The 18,619-nt window shown below is 35.0% G+C and overlaps 1 protein-coding gene across 1 annotated transcript in view; it reads right to left on the bottom strand.

The window, feature by feature from the left end:
- Positions 1–18,619, bottom strand: part of fras1 (Fraser extracellular matrix complex subunit 1) — a 303,582-nt gene that overhangs the window by 73,195 nt on the left and 211,768 nt on the right. Inside the window, 7 exon segments of the mRNA XM_028805595.2 lie at positions 3,890–3,922; positions 5,017–5,154; positions 5,827–5,941; positions 6,067–6,183; positions 10,608–10,786; positions 11,805–11,964; positions 16,313–16,633. Coding sequence (XP_028661428.2) covers positions 3,890–3,922; positions 5,017–5,154; positions 5,827–5,941; positions 6,067–6,183; positions 10,608–10,786; positions 11,805–11,964; positions 16,313–16,633 — 1,063 coding nt within the window.

Below are 18,619 nucleotides of genomic sequence, written 5' to 3'. Positions count from 1 at the left end.
TCCCACCCCTTGACCAACTCCAGCTCCATCAAAAGGGCTAAAGAGAAGGAAGAAGAGTGATGCAGCCACACATTGATCCAACTGATAGATAAAAGAAAAGAAGCAACATCCCCGACCAGCGAGCATCTGTTTTCTCACAAAATGTATAGCAGATATCTTTTTTACAGCATTGATGGATAACTGGTTGATGTGAGACACAGAAAAGTCTATAAAAAACAAAACATGTTATGGAAAATAGTCAGGGATTTTCCATCAATAGACCACTCTTAGCAAAGCAGCAAAGGTTCCTTGACAGAACAACCTACGTTGTACAGAAAAGGGAAAGAGCAGGAGGTTCAGAAGAAGGAAGATACTGTATGGAGTAAAAATGGAATGTTAATAGAGACGAATGTAAACACAAACCTGGAGATAAAGCCCCAAAACCAAGAGAGGAGAAAGTACCAGGAACATTATAAGAACATGGGCAGCAAAAATTATCAGAAGCCAGTCACACAGAAAAACATTGGCAAGAGATGGGGTATAAATGGAATACACATTTTAGCTGAATATGTTGGTGTTTTGGATTTTTTAAAGATACTGTTCCGAAATGGAAGGTCAAGTGGCCAAACTGAATAAGTTATGCGAGACTAATAAGTAACTTTAGCTCACTAGAAAAGGTAGTAAAAATATAGCAGGTTAGAATGAAACTTCAGATGTGTGAAGGTCTGAACTCAGCTAAATTAGAAACAAGTAGAATGAAGTACAGGGAATAAAAAAAAAAAAAACTCAAACTATCAAAAATATTACCATGTGTGTTAATACTCTAAAATAAAGATATTGTAAAAGGGTATTCATAAATATTAATTATTTAAATATGGGCTACATTTCATAATGGCTTAATAATCAAAAAGACAAAATATGTCTCCTTCCTGCGTGAGCTAAAACCATGAAGTATAACTTGGCAGAAAGGGACAAAATAGATCTATTTAGCAATACAGTACCTGTCCAAAGACATAAAAAAGCATACACATGAAACTTCTAAATAAAAACAAATATTTGGAGAGAAGAAATCATTTTTAAACCAAGAGTTTCAAAGCCTAAGGTAGTGGTTTAAAGGCTATATTTAACACAGGTGTCTTAAGGCAAAGAAGTCCCATTCATTAGCAACAATGATTGGTTGCTAACTAAGAAAATGGCTGGAGCAAAGCCCTGCTTCCGCTGCAGCTTTCTAGAACCTGTGTTTGACAACCCCGACTTTAATGCTTTGTGTTGATAATCTATCCATCCATCCATTTTCCAACCCACTGAATCCGAACACAGGGTCACGAGGGTCTGCTGGAGCCAATCCCAGCCAACACAGGGCACAAGGCAGGAACCAATCCTGGGCAGGGTGCCAACCCACCGCAGGACACACACAAACACACCAAGCACACACTAGGGCCAATTTAGAATCGCCAATCCACCTAACCAGCATGTCTTTGGGAGGAAACCGGAGCGCCCGGAGGAAACCCATGCAGACACGGGGAGAACATGCAAACTCCATGCAGGGAGGACCCGGGAAGCAAACCCAGGTCCTCAGGTCTCCCAACTGCGAGGCAGCAGTGCTACCCACTGCGCCACCATGCCGCCCTTTGTGTTGATAATGAGTAAAGTATATTTTTAATGTCTCTCTCTATGTACGATATACAGTAAGTGAAGAAAAAAATAGAACCAGCCTTCTAGTTTGCCTGTAAGTAAACAACGCACTGTGCTGCAAGCATCATCAGTGAGCATTGCGAGACTTTCTGATGGTTGAAGCATAATTAGGTGCATTCTTCTCTGCAAATGCATACACTGCTCCCTTCATAAGCTAAAGTAATCCAACTCCCAAATATGTAGGAATAAAAAAATGACAGAATTAGGGACATATTTGAGAAATAATAAATCACAGTTGTCTGGGACTATGAATTGTTTCCCCTATAAAATGTAGACATACACTCAGCTCTGTTCTTTTTATGTCTTTTTTTGTTTCATTATTTCTTAGAATTATTTTTTTTTCATTATTTCTTAGAATAAAAAAAGTATTTTCAGGAAATTTAGCACAGATAACTTTATTTTATGCCTAATAGAACAGGAAAAGAAACTGTTTATTCTGAGAAAGTGGTGAGAAGTCAAGCAACTAACTAAAAAGATTACAATATGCCAGCTTTCAAGGCAACTCAGGCCCCTTCTTCAGGCAAGATGTAATGTGAAAATGTTTTTAATTTGTAATATTTTTTAACATATAAATAACATGGATAATCTAGGCGTTATACTTGGTGCAACCTGCTATGCCAAAGATAGCAGCAAGATGTCTTTTCCAATAATTAACAATAAAGTTGGAACATACATCGTGATAAATCTTTGGCCATTTATATATGTCCCAGGTCCATTTTCTCCTTGGGAGATAGAGGATAATGATTTTAAATTATTTTGTTGAGCACACACTTCCAACGGTTTTAATGTCTAGAGACTAAGTTGGTCTTTGCAGAATTACTAAAACTGCTTTCAGTCAATCACTTTTTTTGAGAATTTGGAGATGTGTTTTTGTGTTGTCCCACTAGAAGGTGAAACAGTCCAGCTTTGTGGCTTATGCAACCAAGGGTATGACTGGAATGTCCTGATGTTAGATTGAGCTTATGATGCTGCTGAACTTACAAAGGACCCCAGTGCTAAAGGCAACTAAATAGACCCACATAATCAACAATTTCCAATATAATGGTCTTTGGCCACTTTAGTTTGTTTCTTGCTTTCAGTACAATGTTTCACTTGGAAAGCCTTCCAAACAGTTTAATGAAATGGAGTCATAGATCAACATGCAACCAGACACTACAGTTTTCAGCTGTTACCCTTGATTTCGTTCTTATGTCCCTAGGGTGTGTTGGGACAAAATGCTGTTAAATTTTGTTTCTGGTGTCTCAAAAATTGTTTAGCAGTTGCCAAATCCTTGAATCATGTCTTAACAGAGATAAGTAATGTGCATATCTTTTTGTTCATATTTACCTGATTTGTGAAGATTTTCTAATTTTTGCTTTTTACAAGTTATCTGTTGTTTGTCTTTTATAATGATGAAAGAAAAGAAAAGATTTGGTTATGTGTTACTAATTTTTATTCCCTAGTGAAACAGGCAGATGGCCTTGTTTTTCTATGAGAACAGATAAGTTTACAACTATGTTCCTATAAAAGAAATAGTCCTTATTGCTCAAACGTATGTAGTTTCCCTTTTGTGTGGTATAAAAATATAGCATATCATTGTTGAAATGATCTTTTTTACACATATCAATAATATCAATAATTCTTAAAAATACTGCATAAACGGAGTGTATATAACTTTGCAAAGGAGGGTATATTTAATTATACATAAACAGTGTGTGCAATAAGTTAAAATAGTTACATTTTTTAAACTTTCTTTTGCGGCAGCAATGTGTAACTGACACTAATGTACTCAGTAAGATGAGGAGTTAAAATATTGCTAAGAAACTATCCTGTACTCTTTTAGTGGTGGTTGGCAAAATGCCTGTGATATCTATTAAAAGAGGATAAATAAAGACTAGCAGCTGTTTCTTGCAGCTTTAAGACAAATGCCACCACATACCAGAAACATTCCTAACAATCATAGCATTCATGATTCAGTATTTCCACTCTACTCAATCAGCAACACAGAGAAATGTTCCTTAACTCAGGAAAGAAACTTCACCTTAGTACCATGAGTGCTGTGAAGAATGAGACATGCTTAAAAAGCGTGGGGGAATCCACCTTGCGTGAAAGAGATGAGTACAAAAAATTACGTGAAAAAATGTCAGTAACAAAATGTTACATGAGAAGGTATGGAAACGAGTGCAAAAGATATGTACTATGTTGAATTGACAAAGTTTGGAGAATTCCTTTATACCTGTAAAATAGATGGCCACAGTCTCAGGTAGACCTGAAGAAATAAAACAAAATAATTAATGAGATTAAAAAATGTCTTTATTAATATAAAGGGTTCTCACACTGCAAAAATGAAGAAAATCCTATTTTTCAATGTAACAATACATTACCAACATGTTTGATAGCAATGGGATCTCAAAATGATCCTCACAACTGACTCCTTATGCAAGAAATCTGTAGACAAAACTATGGCTCTGTATAGATGTGCCAAAGATGAGAAACGTTCCCAGTTTGCATTTGCAAATGTTATTGTTCAGATTATCACTTACGACGATCTCTGCTGAGTGTCAGAATAATATTAAATAAAATAACATCATAAACATCTTTTGAAACACTTTTATATGAATATTGAGAACCAGAATGAGTTAATTACAGGTTTGATTATTTTTGCAGGTTTTCATTTTGTTTTTTATCTTGGTACTGTTTTATGCTCTACATGACACTCATTTTTTTAGCTTCTTTGTAATCTGCCTACAGTTAGGTCCATAAATATTTGGACAGAGACAAACTTTTTTCTAATTTTGGTTCTGTACATTACCACAATGAATTTTAAATGAAACAACTCAGATGCAGTTGAAGTGCAGACTTTCAGATTTAATTCAGTGGGGCGAACAAAATGATTGCATAAAAAATGTGAGGCAACTAAAGCATTTTTTTAAAACAATCCCTTCATTTCAGGGGCTCAAAAGTAATTGGACAAATTAAATAACTGGAAATAAAATGTTCATTTCTAATACTTGGTTGAAACCCCTTTGCTGGCAATGACAGACTGAAGTCTTGAACTCATGGACATCACCAGATGCTGGGTTTCCTCCTTTTTAATGCTCTGCCAGGCCTTTACTGCAGCGGCTTTCAGTTGATGTTTGTTTGTGGGCCTTTCTGTCTGAAGTTTAGTCTTCAAGAGCTTTAAGCAAGGTTTTATTCGGGACCAAAAATCAAGTATTAATTCCTTTATTCATCCTAAATGCTCACTGCACCAGGCATCACTTCTGCAAGCATAAGGTTGAATTTGACCAAACAAAATAAACATTATCTCTTAGCAAGATGCCTTCCTCTGCATGTCATTTTAAAAAAATATTATTACCTTACCTGTAAAAGAGTAGGGGTACAGCTCTTGGATATGTGAGGGTGCCATGGGTGGACGGTATACCACCTTTCCTTGATTAATGTCAGCCTGAGTGAAAAATTCAGCTGGATGATTTGGTCTATCAATATGTTCAATTGTACCTAAAAACAAAAATGTCCTTTATTAGGGCTGCATGGTATATTAAAAATAAATTCTTAACATTTGATTTTCCAATGACAGGCCTTGGAATTTAAGATTAAATAGTCACATGCAGTTAATGCAAACAACACATTATTTTTAAAAATCCAATAACTATAACAGTGCTATAACATGCTTTTATTCATGTAAATTTCTATCCACTACAAAGTACAGATCACATGAATGTTTTTATACAAAGGTTTTCTCTGTGCCTATGTACTTGATTGACTAGATCAGGAAAAATGAACAGATTAAAACTAAATTTTAAGTAAATTAGGTGGATGTACTGTAAATTGTTTTTCATAAAATAGCTCAGTATAAATGGAGTAAAAACAATTCAGGAACACACATAATAAACGCTGCAAAAAAGGTGGGAGTGCTTCTAGCTGTATGTTTTTATTACTGTAAATAGAAACAATTTCAAACTTTTCACCTGAATAGTTTTATTGAAGGGTAGATTCCAGATATGTTCAGTAGCCAAATTTTTCTTAACTAACTATTTTCAGTTCTCGATGCTATAGTAAAGGATTGTGCCTTCCGATTATGATCTTTCAGATGTTTTTGTTATTTAATTTTGGGAAGCTACTAGGAGTAGCTTTATTATATATAATTGTGTGTAATTTAAACAATCTTACCTTGACCTGCAATTAAAGGTTTAGTAATATTATATACAAGTTTTTCATTTGGGCTTTCTGTGTCTTCAAATGAGAGTGCAGCAGGTGTTACCACTGTTACACGATCTTCAAATGCCTACAAAATATTGAAAAAAAAACCAAACTTTAAGACAGCCTGTAAAACACTGATACTGTTCACTTGATGAATAATACTGTAAATGTTATAATTAAAATAAATTAAATAAATGATTTCTTTCTTACTTTTAAGTGAAGGCTTGCTCCTGCAGACAGCTGTGGCACACCAGAGATCTTTGGGATTACTCCAATCTGGAATGTATACTTGTCACTCTGAACATCCAAAGACCCTCCTCTTGACAACTAAATATTTTAAATACAACTATTAAGTAATAATAATATCAACAACTATTTCCAAAACAAGTGTGATATCACTGCTTAATGAAAAACTATGTTATCTTGCTCAACTGTAACAATCCTAATCCACCTACCATAACACAATTGGAAAAGATGTGTCATTTTACTTAAGAGTATAAAACAATGATCTTGTCCTGATCTTGCTTATGATTTTAACTTTTTTCATCAGTTCCTGTTAAAGTGTTTAAATATTGCTTTCAGGGTTTCTAGGGCCAACAAATCTAGTGGTAATATCCACTGTTTGGTTATAGGTGTTTTTGACTCTATTACACACAAATTATGTTCTCCTATAGCACAATCTTGCTTTCCTTGTGGGAACTGTCATTTTTGTTTATGGTTGCTATGCCATGACTAGGTTGGATGACCACACTTCCTGGTTGTCCAAGACTGGATTAAAAAATACAGACTTATTATTTCTGATAGTTCTAAACTTTCACTTTTTCATTTTTGTCCTGCCCTACAATTTACATCTCATGTTTTAGCATCTAATTCACTATATTTTTTGACTACTATTCTGGTTATGCATTTTCTCCCTAAACTGCAGTTTCCCTGTGCAAACATTACATTACTAAAGAAAAATAATTTATTAATTGTATCCTTAACTACTTGAGTACCCTGAATCATTACTAACATTTTAAGCATTTCTCTTTTGTTTAATTCATCTGAAATATTTTTCTTTCTCTGCTCCTTAAATAGGTAGGGGAATGGGAATTTGATGTGATTTGAACAAGATTTCTGTATTTCTTACTAATCTATAAAATACACATTTTAATAAAAACCTTAAAATCAAGAAAAAAAAATATAAGTATGCTAAGTGCTGAAATCATTTCTATATCGATCTACCTCTCTATCATGTTGCTTATTCTGTTCAAGATTGTGGGGAGTCTTTGCCTATATACAACATTGTCCAACTTAGGGTTAAAGCATCGAATGCAAGGCAAGGAACTAAACCTGGAAAGGCACAACCAAGTCCATGGCAGTATTCTTGTTAGAGCTGCTTTATATTATAGAAACCATTGTCACTTGCTGCCATCAAATTTATACTGTGTGTTACGCATTGACATTTTGATCAAGTTACCCTCCTGATATTAAAATGGGTCCTAAGATTAACTGAATCATTTTCAATGATTTATCCCACTGTATTCATCCAGATTATTGTGTCAGTGTTTTCTTGCATCACTGAGTGCTAAACAACAATACCACCAGCCAGGATTTTTAACACTGGTCACTGCAGCAGAGTCTGAAGCAGTAACTACTGTTCCAGTGTATCTTACAACTTATGAAAATAAAAGAGGAAAACACCCAAAAAATGGATTAAAATTATGTTTAGAACCATTGTTAATAAGTAGTTTAAACAAACTAACATTCTGCATTTGTAAAAAGAATAATTCAATAACTAAATATGGCAATGTTTTAAAAATATGGGGCTATTCAAAATGAAAGAGCAGATTTCAAAAATGTATTTCAAACAAACTGTATAAGACAGAAACACATTCCGCACATCACTGGATAGAGGAAAGTTCAAAGTTTGGTCCTATGGTCCTTGAGGCTGCATGCACTCAACATGAGCACCATGTGTAGTACAACAAACAAAAAAACGGTAGACCATTTCTTGCCACACACGAGTCAACTGGTCCGTAGTTACTGAATTCACAGTTTTCTCAATTCGATGTTCCAAATCTTGAAGATTAGCGGGCATAGGTGGAACAAACACTGTTTCTTTAATGTACCCCCATAGATAAAAATCGCAGGAGGTAAGGTCTGGAGACCTAGGAGGCCATAGACGATGAGGAAGATCTTGTTGTCCACCTCTTCCAATCCATTGTCCTGGAATGTCGTCGTTCAGGTAACGCTGGACCTCCACACAAAATGATTTCTCCTGTGGTGTTGTTGCTATTTTACTATAAACAGGAAACAGTGCTCAGTGGCATTCACTGGTACTTTTAGGCGGGCTTTTAAACATTGAACTTTCCTCTAACATGTGCAGAATGTGTTTCTGTCTTATACAGTTTGTTTGAAATAAATTTTTGAAATCTGCTCTTTCATTTTGAATAGCCCTGTATATATCCTACTTAAATAAATATTGGACAAAACCAGTGGAAAATACAATCCAGTAAAACTGAAATCACCTAGACAGTTCAATAAAAATTTCAAAGTAGAAACTCCTAATACTAAACCCCCCCCCCCCCCAAAAAATTGAAACCATGTTGACTAAATCTTAAATATCTAATGTTCAGATACAACTGCCCATAACTATAAGGCATTCTTCTCACAATTGTCTGGCTCTAAGCTCAGGATCCATCGAAAAAGTGGCCCGCCTCCACCAAGATGACTGTGTGACGATGCGGGTTCCGCTCCATGCTCCCATCTTGCTTGTGGGAGCTCTGGAACCCGACACCGTCAGTAATGTCACTGATGAGCTAGGCAGTGAGGCACAACAATGAAGCAAGGGGATGGCGCAAAAGTGCCAAGTGCTTTTATTTAAAATCAACAAACAAAACAAAGTGTCCAAATTAAAGTGCAGTGCATCAAAAATCTTTAAATAAATAATCCAATAAAATAGTTGAAAAGAGGAGGTTAAAATCCATTAGAAAAAAATCTTTTAAAAACAACGAGGATAAAACAATGGCTGGAAGCTGTCTTTTAAAATCAACCCGGTGCCTTTCTACTGGTGACTCCCCTGCTTCTCCCGGCCAGCCTATGCACCAGGGGAGCCACCCTACCTGCAGCTGACCTTCTCTCTGCCTTCTCCTGACCTTGACATGGGCTCCCCCAATGACCAGGGCACTCACGCTGGGGGGTTCATTTCCCAAGTCCAGACTCCCGCTGCCTTCACTGGCCTTATGCGGCGAGCCATCCTCCTTCCAGTCACTCCCACTCTTCAACATGCTCAGCGGGGGTGACCACTACCAACAGCCCAAGGTGTCGGCCAAACACCCCGCTAGGGCTCACTGCTCAGCTGCCCGCGAGCCTGCGCTCACTCGTTCTCACTCTTTTGCACCAGCTTTCCTCTCCTCGCTTCCTGCCTTCTTCTCCTGCAACCTCCGTTCACTTTTTTCTTTTCTTTTTTTTTTCCCCCCTAGCCACCTTGCGCTTCTATTTATCACAAGGATGTGGATCAGATGTGGTAATTAGCAGATCCCGGGAACAATTATGGATGCGGACGACTCCTCCCCTGCGCACTTAAGCGAGTATTGCCCGCATCACGAATTCCCTGGGAACCGATCCGCCACACTACCATGCCCCCTTTCAAAACAAGAAGGTGGCGATTATTTATTTAAAAAGTGGCCTTCTTGACATGAGCTGTAGTCTCGCTTCACCAAAGACTGCATTGTGTGGTTAAGAGAAAAATGATCAAATTTGGTACTCATATTTACAGAAGATGCTGAAAGTGTGTGTTAATACATCTCTGTGCCCGTTTCAGCATGTTCATGTACACTCTTTGCACCATCATGGGATCAATTGGTGGCGGGCCACTTTTTCATGGGCCAACCTGTATTATCTGCCAATAGCCACCACCCTCTCTACAGAAGTGGAAGGGTCTTTGTGTGCAGTAACCTGGGGAATCTAATTTGTAGCAATCTTAAAGCCTGCATATTAACACAGTGTCCTCAGTGTGGTTCAAATTAGCTTCTGTCCATATCAACATTTTAATATTAATAAAAATAATCAGTATTACTATTATTCACACACTCCTAACAAGTGATACATACATACCACAAAGAATATTATTTGACTGCTTTATAGATTACACAGAAAAGGAATTTGCTCCAGTTTGACACATAGTATTACATGTTAGAAAACTTAAATAAATAAATGTGGGTAATGTCTTTAATTTAGAGAACAAATACAGACTTAAACCACAGAAATTTATTTTAAAACTGAATAAAGGTGTGAGACCAGGCTGGGGCTTAAACTCAACTTTGCTTAATAACCACATCACTGAATTGGACACTTTTGTTTTTTTTCTTGATTTATTTTGAAGTAAATTGTTGTCTGCTATGTTATTATTATTTCCTTGATTGAGTAATATAGCACTGTAAAGTTCTGCTTTTAGAAAATGAAAATGTAAATTAAAAAAGTAATGCAAATGGTCAAAGGTACAAAATATACTGTGCATTACCCATGAATATTCAGAATATTCCCCAAATCAATTTTATACAGCATGTTTTTTTGTCTTTAATGTTGTATTCAGATGATTTAGTTGCCAAAAACATGAATAAAAACAGTACTTGCACTGGTATAATCTACAACGATAAAGAAATGTTCGGACTACTAGAACTAATGCTCACTGTCAACGTTTGTTTTTAACTTCTTCAGTTTAGTATATCATCTTGAGTTGTACAGAAAATTAATTGCAAATAATGTACCTGAAACTGAAAAGAATCTCTGTCCGATTCCACTCCAGAGTGCTTGTACCACACAATGCCATCATTGATATCCTGTTGAGTAAATGATGATGTGGCAGCTGCTGCACGTCCATCAAGCAAATGCTCCCATCCCTCAGAAGGGCTATCTGCTGGCATAGGCACCAGCAAGATCATTTCACCTTAAGCATAGAAAGGGAAAAATATTTTAATACATAATTTTGATTTATTTCTTTGTTTCTTCATATTAATCTGTTATTAAACAAAAGGAAATCCATAATGAATAACATTTTCTATTTTACTATACTGTTACTTAAATAGTTAATTGCAATTAGCTGATCTCAATATTGAAATTGTAATCTGAACATGTCTTTCTTCAATAAGGTATCCACAATTTTTACTTTCAAGTCAGTTTGTATTGATTCCTATTTGTACATTTTTTGTCTAGGAAAAAATGATATATCTAGGTACTGGAAACTTTACTTATGAAATCTATCCTGTGCTATATTAGGCAAAACATCAAAACTGTTTCTCTAATTATTGCTAACATGAATGATGAATAATATTCAGCACTAGCATGCCCCACTTGGAATTTCCCTAACCTATCAGCAGGCTTTAATCTTCTCTGGCACTCTTGGAGTAGCCCTGCAGCATCATAGCTTTCTTTTCATCAGTTTTCTCTCCACCCATCTAATTTGTAGTGCTGTGTATGAGCTTCATAACCAAGTTTCCAAGAATTACCTTATAATTTTGTAATTTTTTTCTTTGTTTTTTAACCCAAATAAAATATTAATACTAAAGTGGAAGGCAAATTACAGTAACTATATATCCAGACAGTGTAAACGTAATTTAGCTGTTAGTAAGAATAATAAATTAACAGGGAAGTACTTCTTTACACATAAATCTGCAGGAGTCTGGGACATTCTGTCCAGTCATGTTATGAAGTGAATGCCCTGATGTCTTTCCAGAAACACCCAAGGAATATTGTGTTACCAAACAAGACCATACATTTAATTCTTAAAGCTACATCTTCCCCTAATACATATGCTCTAGGTTGCTGATAAGAAGATATCAATATTGCACAAAAACTAATCCTGATTCCATATACAATTATCTTAAGCTATTAGGAATTTGTAGATAAGAGTAGTTTCTTACAGGACAGCCTTTTCTTGCTTGAATATAGATAATAAAATACTCTACCAAATTTTGGATTTCCTGTTGATGGTGTGATGGTATAGATGACTTCTGAATCAGAAGAACCGCTAATTTCCGCATCTAAATATCTGTTTGTAATCTGAAGCATACCACCTTCAGATACCCAGGCTTTGATGTTAGAGAGCATACTAGGCATTACTCCACTCTAGAGAGAAACAAAATGAATTGCTTAAGTATTGTAATTCTACCATTAAGATCTTAACTTTACATTGACAATTCCAAAATATACTCTAGATAATGCCAAATTGACAATTCTCTAAAATAATTGACATTTGAAATAAATCTCAACATTATTAGAAGGAATACATATTACAAAATTTAACCTGCAACAGACAACTGTAACAGAGATTGCGTGTTCCTGTGATGTTTGAGTGAAGAGATTTTTATGTAACCTTAAAATCAAAATTAACCTTGAGAACTGTATGTACTGTTGGAGATATTCACTTTGTATAGTAAAATGTTTGGAAAGTATCAAGTACAGTAAAACAAAAAGCAATAGAATTCATGAACTAAAGAAACATATGGACTAAAGAGTTTTTAAGCACACAAAGTGCTAAAAATACACAAAATGACCAACACAGGAAGAAAAATGGTTAGTAATGAAAGGGCCACATAGAATCTTTATAAACAAAAAAGGTTTATTTCTACACAAAAAATGCTCTGTAACCAAATAAAGCTGTAAGGAGAGAAGCCAAGGAAATACTGTACCTAAAACAACAAAGGCAATCCAAGGCAAACTATGTCCTAATACACAATCTAAAGTCAAAGTCAACAAACACAGCAAATCACAAAAAAACACAACAACAATAATCACTAATAAATCTCACCAACACCACGAGCAAATGAACTGCAAAGTACTGTAGATTTTCCCCTGTGGCGTTGGGTAGGTGGTCCTGCTTCTTGGAGGACCACCCACAAAACACAGGGAACATAACAGAAGATACTTAAACACAAAAAATCAAAATAATCCCCACTGTTAATATAAAAATGAACAAAACAGACTTAAAAACGATATTTGAAGCTGCATTTGAAACCTGGCTGAAACACAACAATAGGAAGAACAAAAAACAGGAAACAGAAAAAACAATACAAAAAAGGAAGGCTATATTACATAAAAAATACACTCATTCATAATTTATAATTTAGAGTGTTATACTGGAGCTTTCACTGGTGTAAATAAAAGCAACTATAAAAAATTGATTGGTCTCTTGGCAGTTTGTTTGTGACTGAAAGAGGATGAACATGGCCCTTCAGTTATTTAGTCTTTTCCTAACCAAACATGTATTTTGGAAAAAACTGAAACTAAAGTTCAAAGGACATGATTATTTTGTTGTATTCAGTTCAATTTTGTACATGATAAAATTATCCAAACTACATCAGGGATTGGATCTTAATTATGAACGGTACCATGGACAGGGGTGCGGAAATCCAACGCCTGACTCGTCCGACACGGGTAAATTGACCGTCAGACAAGCGTGTTTTTCTGTTTCAGTTGTCCGCGGACAAGTGCAATTTTCTGGAGAAAAATATTATATGTGCTGTGCAGGGCACATTTTACCACTACTTTCACATTTTAAACATTTGGGTACGTACTTTGTGTGGAAACAGTCTACTTAGGCATGTTCTTCATGTCTCAAATTGGTCTTCAATATTGTTTACAAAATGACGGCTGATTTTTCAAAGGGGAAGCACTCTTATGGTCTTACATAAGTATTTTACCCTAATACTTACACGCTTGGAGATACGGTCATTTTTTTCATGCCGACATTACGATGTAATCTGATGATTTTTCATTATAATCAATAAATTTTATATATTACCAGTAATGGCGTACTGCACGATAACATGCAGTGAATAAATACACTCGACTTGAGCATTCCTAGTTTTCATCCTCTTTCTCTGTACGTTTAGCATTCATTTGCTCAGAGGTTGATGCGCTTGCTGCTTCCTGAGCAGCTCTTCTTTTCTCCACCGTAGCGGCCCGCTGCTTCTCTTCTTTCGTTGGCATCTTTTCGCATTAAAACTGATTAAGTTAGTTTTTGTGTTGCAATTACTTAGTACGTTTTCTTTAATTTTTCACTTAAACTGGCACTTAAGTCTTCAATCTGCCTCAAGAATGATTAGCGAAGGTGGTGGGGAATGAGAACGGCTCCCATACGCATGCGCCGCCCTGCTACGCACTGCAGAGAGTTGATTCAACAATAAAATAAAATAAAAATAAAGAGTAATACAAATCATCACCCCGAAAGCAGATAGTAGATGTCACGTAGTATACTGTATGTGTACCAAATTTCAAGTCAAAAGGTGAAATGGTTTGCGAGCTACAGGTAATTTAAAATCCTGGACAGACAAACAAACAGCCACGGTAGCGTATTATAGAAGAAGATTGATAAAATTAATTGTTTCTACATAAAAATGCAGTCATTTTACTTAAAATACAATTGTTTTCACCACATAACAAAGCTTGTTAGGCAGTTAATCTTTCCTGAAATTTGCGATTTCATGTAGGTTGTGATATATTGAGGAGTTGAGAAATGTATTGCGTGACAACATCAATTTTGTTGAGCTGTCAACAGATCGTTTTTGATTAGCGAATATTTCATATAAAACAGGTTGGTTTCGCGCTGTCAGTTTATTAAAAATAAAGAAGAAAACATTCTAACGGTTTCCAAAGGTTATGAAATATCTATAAAAATCTTCACTGTAACTGTAGTATGTGAAACAGAACTAGTGTAGCTATAATGAAGGCAATGTTTATTACTGAGTTAGAATGATAAGGGAATCTTTTATAAAATGTTCTAGAGCAAGGTGGCAAAATACTACTTCTTTCAGTTTTAAAATGGAAGGCAGTTTTGGTATCAATAAAAGAGATCATAAAAAATAAACAATTTTTCACTTTTGTTATTTGTTTATGGACAAGTGAATTTAACTGGCGGACAAGTGGATTTTCTAAGTTTACTTGTCCGTGGACAAGTAGAAAAAAATTTGATTTCCACACCCCTGATGGAGCTGCAGCCTCTCTAGAAAATAGGTTTTGGGAATGTCCTAAATAAAGATCATTCTGGGAAAGATATTTGCTAACTTGTCAGATTCACAATTACTTCTGATCCTTATTTGATCATGTGTGGAGTAATACTAGATAGGAGTAGACTATCTAGTGTTGAACTAAAGATGATCTCTTATATACTGCATTGTTAGGATTCTGACTGATTTTGCTTAACTGGAAGAACTGTAATGTACCTTCTGTAAATTTATTGGAAAATGACATATCATCTAAAACTAGAAACAGTGGAACAGTGCAGACTTTATTCAGAATTTGGCACTTTTAAACAATATTTTAAAATAATTCTACTGGGCTTCTGATTAACATCTGTTCTCTTAATTAATATGAGAAAATATGGTCTTATATATGTGGTATGGCTCTCTGCACTGGGTAAACCTTGGGTTTCAAGTGTTGATTGTGATTAATTTATCTTAACTTTCTTTGGTAAGTCACATTAATGTAATTTTATTATTATTTTTTTTATTTTATTTTTTATGAATTTGTTTATTTAATACTGGAAATAAGCATTAAGAGAAGAGACGAGGCCAGTGTTTACAGCATTCCACGAAAAGCATCAAATTATTTTCAATAACAACTTAAAAGAGAAATTTAAGAATCTGGCTGCTGAAGACTATGAGGCATAAGGAAAACATAGCGAAGATGACAGTCATTAATAGGACACAACACCTGCAATTTTCCCTACACCTAGAAATGTTATTAAGAGAATATTCACCTTAATAGAGTGCATCTCTTTAACAACAAATAATTAAAAAAACATAAATCATGCCTTTTAAAAATATAGAATAACAGCTTTTAAAACCACCTAAAAGATTGCAATATGTCATTACAATGCATGTCTACACACTTCATCTTTAGAAATAAGTTCTCTTATTCTGTTTCTACAAGAAAATAAGGAAAAACAGTAATTAGGCAAAGAAGTTGTCTCACTGCCACTTGCGCAACATGTCAAAATGAAAAAAAAGTCATTCTGATCTGCTGTGGTATTTATTAAGAAGAGATTTAGGTCAACGTAGATTTCAAAGCGTGTCCTCAACATTCATTTATTCTCCATTTTTATTGTATTTCCATATATATCATTACAGCTGAGTGCTATGGGAGATATGGGAAGCTTTTGGTTATATGAGGTAGGAGAATCTTGGTTTTGTTTGCGATTAGTAAAAACATGCTTTATTATGCTTTATACATGCTTTTAATGTACTTTATTCTTGATTCTGAAGAGAAACTGCATGGATGCTTATTTGTATTACTGGTATACCTTAATTCAACTTTTGTCCAGTATATAATAAATATAGTATACTGCAATTAATTAAAAAACACTATCACTGATGAAAATATTGAAATTTCAAAAACAAAAAATTCAAAAGTGCATTCAAAGATTTAAAATATCTTGGGGTATAATTGTCAATTAAACAAACTGAATTTAAGTTACCTTTTGTGTGACCATAATCTGGAAAACTATATTTTGGTATGAATGGCCATCATTCATCTGCAGAACCATTGTGTCCTCTTGGCTATCCCCACCATCATGAATGTATTGTAGCAGTGATCGCTCAAGGTCTTCCAGTTTAAACTGCTGAACATTCAGATCACCATGAATTCGGACCAATCGGCCATGCCTGGGGGTCTCAAGAACCATGATCAGTACATCTTGTGGGTTGTCATTGTCCTGAATATTTAATGATGAACTAGAAATAATACCAGCTTCACCTCTTTTAATTTGAAGAGGAGCATTTGCCAATACATAGGGTGCCTAAAAAAAGAATATATTTTAATAACATCACAAAACAGAAAAAGTAACATTTGGGGATTCACATAAAAAGTTGAGTGTTATACACATATATTTGCAGTTTAACAAATTTTTAACAATTGAACACTATATTTTCTACCCAAAGGACTAATGGTTGCCCTCATTTTAAAAATAAAGATGAGTTATTGCTCTGTATTACAAATCTATAAATCAGTCAAATGGTCTTGATATTACAGTATTTGATAAGGTGTATTTTCAACCCCAGAACGGTGTTTATTGAACTACCTGAGCAGCACAATGACTACATTTTATAATAAATTTTTTAAAAGTTACGTGGCTTGACAAGATTTTTTTTATTTTTCAGTATTTGTATTATTTCCTCTAGCCTACACCTTTGAGCCAAGAACTCAAACAACCCAGAAACACCATTGTTCATAATTTGCTGTCAACTAGCCAAGGAAAATTAAACAGCTGTGGGGCTTATCATTCAAATCAAAGTGTGCAATCTGTGTTCCAGTGCCAACTAAATGCAATATTTTTATTCTCTTCTGTCTTGTTATGACTGCAAAACTAGAATAAGCTGCTGAATTATGCTGAGGGCAATGTCTGGAGACACACATCTACTCTCTGATAGGATACATTTGTTTTCCATTTTGAGTGCATTGCAAGACTTTACTATTTAGATGCAAGATGCAGCAAGATGATTACGATTATATATTTAAAAACAGATGCTATTGATTTAAATCATTCTCAGTCTTTCACGTAAAAAAAGATTAATCTGACATTCAATTAAGATTATAAGCAATAGTGTGCCTTCCATTTCATTAACTGTGAAAAACATCCAGCTAAACATAAGTATTGCCTCGCCTGCATTGAGAATTTTTGTCAGTATTAAGGTTATACATTTTTAATATAAAAAAGCTAACCTACTATTAGAATAGCAAAGTTAAATGGTAGGTTGATTGTGCCATTTCAGAACTATCACAACCAAACTACAAATATATTCCCACTTTCCAAACCCATGTTTAATTCAGTTTAGGTTTATTTGCATGTGTACACAACTCTCCCTTATGGTAGTAACAGTAATATATACATTTTTTTAAAAAGGCAATGAATAAAACATTATATAGTGAATGTGCCATACTCTACATTAGATATGCAACAGAAAAATCACACATTTTTCAATAAAAATGACTGCAGTATAACCTTGTAACATCTAAATAAAAGCTGTCTTGTGACCTACTGGTGTGAAAAGCGATGGTCTTGTACTGTCTGTCAAAAAGCAGGGGTAAGAAAAATAACTGCACAGGATATATTAGGTCTTTAATACTGTTTGCCTTTCAACTGCAGTGTGTTATACAATATGTCCTGAACAGAAAGTAACTGTGTGGCAATAATATATTAGGCAGACTTCAATTTTGCTTTCCTAGCTGAGCAGGTGCCTTCCGAGGATAGCTAAGGAAGGAAAGGCATTGGTGACTCTTATTCATCATAGCAAATTAGTTTTGTGCCTGCTTCATATTGTCAGTGATGGTATCTCCATGAAATTTAAAGCCGCTGACCCTCTTCACAGCATTCTCTCCAATGCAGATAGGAGTATGATTTTTTACTACTTCTTGAAGTCTATAATCAACAACATGGTTTTGCAAACATTAAGTGAATCATTGTTATCTTGACACTACATAGACAGATGGCAAATCTCTTTGCTCTGTAGTCTCTCATTGTTGATGACTAGGCTTACTGACATGGTTGCATCATCAACACATTTAAAGATGGAGATACAGCTGTGTTTGGCCACTCAGTCAAATAGTAGACGAATAAGGAGTACAGAGTGGGATTCAGCACATGACTTTGTGTGATATATGTTGAGAATAAGTGTGAAGGATGTGTTGCTGTGTATATGCAAATGAATGTGATGTGCAGATTCAGCTCCTAAACATATTTACTCAGTACGACAGTTCCATTGATTCTTTATTCTCATTCTTAATT

This window comes from Erpetoichthys calabaricus, chromosome 7 (assembly GCF_900747795.2).
Source record: "Erpetoichthys calabaricus chromosome 7, fErpCal1.3, whole genome shotgun sequence".
NCBI lineage: Eukaryota > Metazoa > Chordata > Cladistia > Polypteriformes > Polypteridae > Erpetoichthys > Erpetoichthys calabaricus.
The sequence above is the reverse complement of the archived record's forward strand: the minus strand, read 5'-3'. Positions and strand labels throughout refer to the sequence as shown.